This window comes from Rhincodon typus, chromosome 1 (genome assembly GCF_021869965.1).
Source record: "Rhincodon typus isolate 14 chromosome 1, sRhiTyp1.1, whole genome shotgun sequence".
NCBI classification, from domain to species: domain Eukaryota; kingdom Metazoa; phylum Chordata; class Chondrichthyes; order Orectolobiformes; family Rhincodontidae; genus Rhincodon; species Rhincodon typus.
In genome coordinates, this window is record NC_063332.1 from 74,275,051 (window position 1) to 74,283,425 (window position 8,375).

General features: G+C 42.1%; 1 protein-coding gene across 1 annotated transcript in view; it reads left to right on the forward strand.

The window, feature by feature from the left end:
* The window catches only part of LOC109917852 (rho GTPase-activating protein 7-like), a 143,944-nt gene extending 136,021 nt beyond the window's left edge, over positions 1-7,923 (forward strand). Inside the window, exon 3 of the mRNA XM_048598762.1 lies at positions 7,720-7,923. Coding sequence (XP_048454719.1) covers positions 7,720-7,923 — 204 coding nt within the window. The remainder of the gene's footprint in view (positions 1-7,719) is intronic.
* Positions 7,924-8,375: the final 452 nt, after the last annotated feature.

Sequence of the window (8,375 nt, forward strand, 5' to 3'; positions counted from 1 at the left end):
CCAGCTCTACACCTTGTTATCTAACATCCTGGTCAACCATTTCTGCACCCTCTCTAAAGCCTCCAGTCCTTCCGGTAGTGTGGCAACCAGAACTCTACACAGAATTCCAAATGTGGCCTCACTAAAGTTCTATACAGCTGCAACATGACTTACCAATTTTTAGATTTTACGCCTGACCAATGAAGGCAAGCATGCTATATGCCTTCTTGTCTACTTTACCCACTTTTTTTATTGCCACTTTCAGGAAACTGTGGATCTCTATGCCTGGATCCTGCTCTATGTTGATGTTTCTAAGGATTCTGCCATTTGCTGTTTACTTCCCTTCTGCATTAGATCTTCCAAAATGCATCACCTCGCATTGTCCACATTAAATTCCATCTGCCATTTCTCAGCCCAAATCTCCAGCCTATCTATATCCTGCTGTTTCCTTTGGCAATCCTCCTCACTATCTTCCTCACAGCTTCCTCAAACTTTGTGTCATCAGCAAACTTACTAATCAGGCCACATAAATTTTCCTCCAAATCATTTACATATATATTACAAACAACATGAACCCTAGCACTGATCCCTACAGAACATCACTGAGCAAAGATCTCCAGTCAAAAAAAAAACTCCAACCACTACTCTCTGTCTTCTATGACTTCTGTATCCATCTTACCAGCTCATCATGGATACCAAGTGAATTCATCTTTTGTATCAGCCTAAGATGAGGAACCTTGTCAAAGGCCTTGCTAAGGTCCATCTGGGCAACATCTACTGCCTTTCCCTCATCAATCATTTGTCACTCCTCAAAAAACTCAATCAAGTTTGTGAGGCACAATCTTCCCCTCACAAAGCCATACTGCCTGTTGCCAATAAGTTCCAAATGTGAGTAAGTCTTATTCCTAAGGATTTTCTCCAATAATTTTCCTAACTTAGATGCGAGGCTCACCACCCTGTAATTTCCTGGATTATTCCTGTTGCTCTTTTTAAATAAAGGTAGTATATTGGCTATTCTCCAGTCCTCTAGGACCTCTCCTGTGACTAAAGAGGATGCATGATTTTGTACAAGGCCTCAGCAATTTCTTCACCTGCCTCCCTCGGCGTTCTGGGATGATCCCATCAGGTCTTGGGGATTTGTCTATCTTAATGCTTCTTAAAACATCCAACACCTTCTCCTTTTTTATATTGACATGCCAACACACCCCTCCTGAAACTCACCATCCATCATATTCTGCTCCTTTGTGAATACTGATGCATAGTATTCAGTAAGGACCTCACCCACACATAAGAAAGCAGAGTGAACATTTCGGGTCCAGTGACCCTTCTTCAGAACTGGAGAGTTATGCTCCGTTAACCTTGTTTTCTCTCCACAGATGCTGCTGAGTTTTTCCAGCAGCTTCTGTTTATGTTTCTGATTTCTAGCACCCGCAGCTGATTTATTTTTTAGTTTGTTTTTAATTCTTTCAATGGATGTGGACATTGTTGGTGAGACCAAAAGTTACTGACCATCCCTAACTACCCTTGACAATGTGATGATGGGCTGCCTTCTTGAATCACTACAGTCCTTGAGGTGTAGGTATTCTCACAGTGCCATTAGGAAGGAGATCCAGGATTTTGACCCAGCAGTAGTGAAGAAATAGTTCCAAGGCAGATTGGTGTGTGGCTTGAGGGAGAATTTGTATGTGATTATCCAGAGATAGGAAGAACTGCAGAGGCTGGAGTTAGAGACAACACTGCAGGCTAGGCAGCATCAGAGGAGCGGGAAAATTGACGGTTCAGGTTGGGACCCTTCTTTAGAAATGGGGAGGGTGAAGGGAGCTGGGGAATAAATAGAGAGAGGAGGTTTGGGGCTGGGGAAGGTAGGTGGAATGGTGACAGGTGAGTGCAGGTAGGGAGAGGTGGGGATCGGTCAGTGGGATGGGTGAGGCGGATAGGTGGGAGAAAAGATGGACAGGTTGTGTCAGGTCAGTGAGGCGGGGATGAGAGGCAGGGTTGGACATGGATTGAGGCTGGGGATGTGGAGATTTTAAAACTGGTGAATTCCATGTATACGCCATCGGGCTGTAGTCTCCTGTGGCAGAATATGAGGTGTTGTTCCTCCAGTTTGCGGGTGGTGTCACTGTGACATTGGCGGAGGCTCAGGATGGACATGTCACCCAGGGAGTGGGAGGGGGAGTTAAAATGGTTCGCGATCAGAAGGTATTGTTTATCATGTACAGAGTACAGATGTTCTACGAAACGGTCTCCGAGTCTACGCTTGGTCTCACCGACGTAGCTGAGGCCACATTGGGAGCCTTGTCCTTCTTGGTGTTGAGATGGAGAGTATGGAAGGAATCTTTGTAAATTATTACAATTTTACTGCAAAAAATCTATCTTCCGAATAGTGTTCACTGTTACTATTGTGTGTTCACGATGGAGGGGTTTAATGGTTAATATGGTGGATAGGGTGGCAATCAAGTGGATTACTTTGACCTGGATGGTCTTAAGCTTATTAAATGTTGAACTAGCACTCATCCAGGTGAGTGGGATGGATTCATCACAACTAACTTGCACCTTATAGATGGGGAACAGATATTAGGGAGTCACAATATGTATTATTCACCTGAGAATTTCCAGTCTCTGACATGCTCTTGTAGCTAAAGTATATGGCTGGTCCAGATTAGTTTACAGCCAGTGGAAAACAGTAGGTTGTTGGTGTTGAGGTATTAAGCTGTGTATTTCGGAATAGATTTCAGATCAAACAGATCTTTAAGACAATTACACAAAATCACAATGTTAGTCTGTATAATGTGTGTAGTGTATAATAACATCTGTAAGCATAGAGCTCAAAACTATGCCTTTCACTCTGTAATATTGTAACCTTGTAAATAGTTAGTGTTTCAAATAAGCTTCATAATATCTGACTCAATCGAGCTTGACTAACTGTCCTACATTATATATAAACTTATACAAAACCATAAATGGCATAATGTCAAGGAGTGATGGTTCAGTTACTCTTATTAGTGATGATCATTGCCTGATACTTAGATAGCATAAATGTTAATTACCACTCATTGATATCATTCAAGTCTTGCTACCGAAGGGCACGGTCTGTTTCTATATGCAAGGAGTGGCGAATAGTGCTGAATATTGTACAATCATTAGCAAGCCTTCCCTGCTGACTTTATGATGAAGCAGCTGAAGATGGTTGGGTCTAGTCACCTACCTTGAGGAACCCCTGCAGTGATGTCTTGTGGTTGAGCTGATTGCCCTCTGACAGCCATACCCAGCTTCCTCTCTGCTAGTTATGACTCTTAACAATGGAGAATATCCCCTGATTCCCATTAACTTCAATGTTGCCAGAGGTCCTTGATGCCATAACAGGTCAAATGTAGCCTTGTTGAGAGCAGTCATTTTCACCTCTTCGCTTGAGTTTAGCTCCTTTGCCCATGCTTGAACCAAGTCTGCGGCCACACATTCGTGAGTGTATAAGGAGTACAATAGTGGGTGGAGTACGTAGCCTTACGGGGCACTGGTATTGAGGATTATGGTGGAGGAGGTGTGGTCACCTATCCTTATTGACTGCGGTCTTGTTAGTCAGGAAGTCAAGAATCCAGTTAGAGAGCGGGGAGCAGAGGCCTAGGTCCCGGAGTTTGGACATGAGTTCGTTTGGAATTATGGTGTTGAAGGTTGAGCTGTAGTCAGTAAGTAGGAGCTTGACATTGATATCCTTGTTATCCAGATGTTCCAGGAATGAGTGCAGGGCCAGGAAGATAGCATCTGATGTAGACCTATTGCTCCGGTAGGCAAATTGTAAAGGATCAAGGCAGGCTGGGCAGCTGGAGTTGATGTGAGCCATGACTAAACTCTCAAAGCACTTCATAATTATGGACATCAGAGTCACCAGGGGGCAGTCATTGAGGCATGCTGCATGACTGTTCTTTGGGGTGATGGTGGTCTTCTTGAAGCAGATGGGCACTTCAGATCATAGTAAGGAGAGGTTGAAAACGTCTGCAAATACTCTTACGAGATGGTCCACACAGGATCTGAGGCACAGCTGCAGACTCCATCGCTTTCCATGGTTTCACTTCTAAGAGGTCGATCTAACATCTACAGCAGTGACTATGTGTACAGGTACATCTGAGGCTCTTGGGATAGATGATATAGTTTCACTGATGTTCTGTTCAAAGCAAGTGTAGAATGCATTGAGCTAATCTAGTAGGGATGTACTGTTGCCCGTGTTTCTGTCTGACATCGCTTTGTAGCCCATTATGTCATGTAAGTCTTGCCACAAATGATGGGTATCTTGTGGTTAGTCTGGGTTTCAAGCTTTGTTCAGTACTGCTTCTTGCATCTCTGATGGCCTTAGGAAGGACATACCTGAATTTCCTGCATAGGTCAGGGCTGCCTCAGACTAAACTTCAGTAGGGAATCGATCTCCCCAATTCATCCATGGTTTCTGGTTGGGGGAACGTTCTGAATGACTTGTTCAGCATGCAATCTTCCACACACTTACTAATGAAGTCTGTGATGGCAATGGCATACCCACTTAGGTTGGCCACTGACTCTAAGCAGTCCCGTAGAGGCCCTTCTGTTTCCTTAAACTAACTACTTTCTGTACGGGGTCCTCACGCTTCAATTCCTGCTTGTAACCTGGGAGGGGGAGCACAACATTGTGATCTGATTTTCCAAAATGGGATGGGAGGATGGAGTGGTAGGCATCTTTGATGGTTGTGTGGCAAAGGTCCAGGATGTTCTACTGCCCTGGTGGGACAGGAGATATATTGATGATATTTTGATAGCACATTCTTGAGGTCAGCCTGGTTGATGTCACCAGCTACGATGAACCATGCTTTGGGGTATTCCGCCTCAAGACTGTTTATCGCATTGTATACTTCATTGAGTGCACTCTTCACTTCCGCATGGAGTGGGATGCAGACCTCGGTCTGAATAATAATGGTGAACTTGTGCAGCAGGTAGAAGGGACGGCACTTTACTGTAAGATATTATAGGTCCAGGGAGCAGTAACTTGCCAGGATCACCACCAAGAAGTGTTGATCGGGAAGTAAACCACACTGGCCCTTGCTTTGTCTGAGGACACTGAGCTGTCCATTCAATGAATTGAGAAACCCTCAGGTTATGAGGCACAGTCAGCTAGAGCAGGGGTAAAACAGAGCGCAGAGATGTCCCTCAATTCCTTTTGGAAGTTGAGTCTGGTTTTAAGTTCATCCATTTTGTTCTCAACAGTTTAGATGTTCGTCAGGAGTATGCTGGGGAAGGGGTCTTAGAACCTCTGAGTTTCAGCCTCACCACATTCCCTGGATAAATGGCCACTCCTAGTCGATCCCGGACATCGGTGAGTGAAGTCAGCTGCTCCAAGGGGTACAGCAGTTTTCCTTTTTGGGGTCCTGTGCACCAGTCACAGCATTGAACACGCCAGGGGATTTTGTTGTTGGTCTGGTTGATCTCAGGCATTGGTGAGGGAAGTCTGTGAATTGTGAAGAGGATGGAGAGGTGCTTCACTGTGATTTGGACAAATTGAGTGAATGGGCAAATGCATGACAGTTGGAGTATAAAATGGATAAAATTTATCTAATTTGGTAGCAAAAACTGGATGGCAGATTATTATCTAATTGGTGCTAGATTGGGAAAGGAGGAGCAGTAATGAGACCTGGCTACATTTGTACACTGATCGCTGAAAGTAAGCATGTGTGTGAAGAAGGCAAATGCTACATGTCGTGCTTTTATATCTCTCTCTTCTCATTATTTAATTGTCCTCCCCCATTTATAATTGTAAGAGACATGGATGTGGAGCTTTGATCTGATCCATTGATTATGAGATCATTAACTCAGTCTGTCACGTGCTGCTTCCATTGCTTAGATCGCAAACTGTCATCTGATATAGTTTCATCAGGTTGACACCTCAAATTGGCATGGGCTGTCCCTCCTGGTTGGAAATCTTTGTCCTACAGTGTGACCACCAGTAGCAAGGGTCACCAACACAGCAGGACACCCCTAGCTGAGGCTTGCCTGACTGGCAAGGCCTCTTTACTACCTTGGTCAAGAATGTCCATGACTATCCATCTGCCTGAGCCTACAGTAGTACTGACAGTGCCCACCATGCCCTGCTGGGAATTCTAGTGTTCTCTTGACAGACGCTGCCTGATCTGCTGAGTATTTCCAGCATTCTCTGCTTTGATTACACATTTTTCTCATCGACTAAACTACCATCTTTTGGGAAGAATATTTTCATGGAGAAAAGCAGCTGCAGTTGAATATGGGACCATGCAGATTAATGAGTATACTGGATTTTGGTTTAAATGCTTTGGGATGTCTGAGTATTAATGCTTCCCTTTGCTGTTTAAATAAGTGGCGAATGTATATCTTAATTGGAAGATGTAGGCTTGATTGACCAATATTGATTCCACAATTATTGCTCTTACATTTAAGAGCATTTTCACTCTTATTTTTACGCCATGTTACGTAATATTAAGTTGCTCTCCCAAGCATTAGTGGAAAACTTTATAATTGTCATCCCTTTAAACAGGCTGCAACCTTACCATTGTTACAGCACATAAGTGTATAGTCAGTTGGCTATCTTTCGAAAAATCCCCAGGAAAGCTTTGCCATTCACTCAGACAAACTGAAACAGATGATGGTAACACAAGATATCTCAACAGGGACAATGAGTTATGATAGCGTTTTTGTATGAGCCTGAAAGAACCTTAATTCATGAGAGCTACAGTCACAAATGAGTTATGCTCTTTCACACACTTGAAATGATGTCTGGAATTTACTGTCACAGGCAAATTACTTATTTTAAAAAATAATATTGATGTGTGTGAATATACGTATATATATGGCTGCACTTCCTCTGGTAGAATTATAAACTCATCATTGTCGATTCTGGAATGCAAGATGCCGTTGCTAGCTTGTAATTGCTTTGTTTTGCCCTTGGGATCTTAACATACATGAACCTTTGAGGCTTGGAAAAATGGTATCGCCAGTTACGCCTACAGAATAAATGAACATGTTCTAATTTAGCTTGACTGACTCACTGATGCAGTTGGAACAAAAAGCAAAAATATCTTCAATTTTGCTCTCAGTATTCATAGAAAGATTTATCTTGGCTGCATCACCAGACGTAATATATGTAAGCAAACATAACACAAGAAATTACAATGAGTTGCTCTGGCATCTTAAAGTTGTTTCATTCCCAATGTCCCAAAAATGACAGAACAAATAACTGGCACAAAGCAGAAAAGGTAAACAATTTTAAGAATGCTGTTAAGATAAATTATTATGGCTTAATTTTCAGAGTTTGGAAGAACAACAAACTATGCTATAATGTTGTCATTCTTCAAAGTAACATTTAATCCTTAATAGCCTTGAAATTATACAGTGCAGCATTATTGCATAAATTCTTGGAGGCTCAGCACAGAATTAATAACATTCTTCCGCATTTTATAAATTTAATCTATCTCAAGCTAAAACAGGATTTTATAAAATGGGAATGCTTCTGATTTCAATTTTCGTCTAACATTCCAACAGTTGCAACTCTCAGTCTTGTAAAATCTATTTGTAAGACTAGAAATACAGTACCGTACTTTTGGAAAAAGATATTTTTTTTCTAATATACTTTTGGGAAACTCTTTTAAAGACTGGCATAGACATAATGGAGTGAAAGGCCTCTTTCTATGCTGTACGATTCAATGATTCTAGGTCTGTGAGTTGTAATTGCAGGGTCTGTTTCCTCAGGAAATGAGAGAAGATCGAGATCGGGCACGGCTGGATTCCATGGTGCTGCTCATTATGAAACTGGACCAGCTTGACCAAGACATTGAAAATGCTCTCAGCGCAAACTCATCTCCATCCATCACTCCAACTTTTAAGAGAAGACACATCCCTGTGAGCACGTTTACCTACAATTACATTCTATGTGTTTTTGTTTACAATTACTAAATATTGTACAAATCTTCATTATGAATTGCACAGAAAAGACAGATTTTGAGAATGTCCTAATTTTGGGCTAATAGTCAACAAGCCAAATTTTAAATATGCATTTCTAATTTTATTGAAACTGGCTGAGAAATATAAGGGTGAGATATAGTTAATTGTGATTAAAAGTGGGATATGCCTTTTGTTAGCTAACCTTAATTGATGATCATTGTTCAATAAAACAGCATCAAATTAATATCCTCATGTAAAATTCATCAGAAAGTCAAAGGATCTCATGCTGATGAGGAAAGTAAAACTGCAAAACCCAAGTGGCTGTGTAAACAGAGATGCCATGTACATAACTATGAATATGCCGACTGGTCTTAAAGCTGCTCTGGTGCCAACACCCCAAAAATGAAAGAAGAAGTAACTGGCACATAGCAGAGAAGGAATAATTGGGGGTGGGTGGGGTCAAG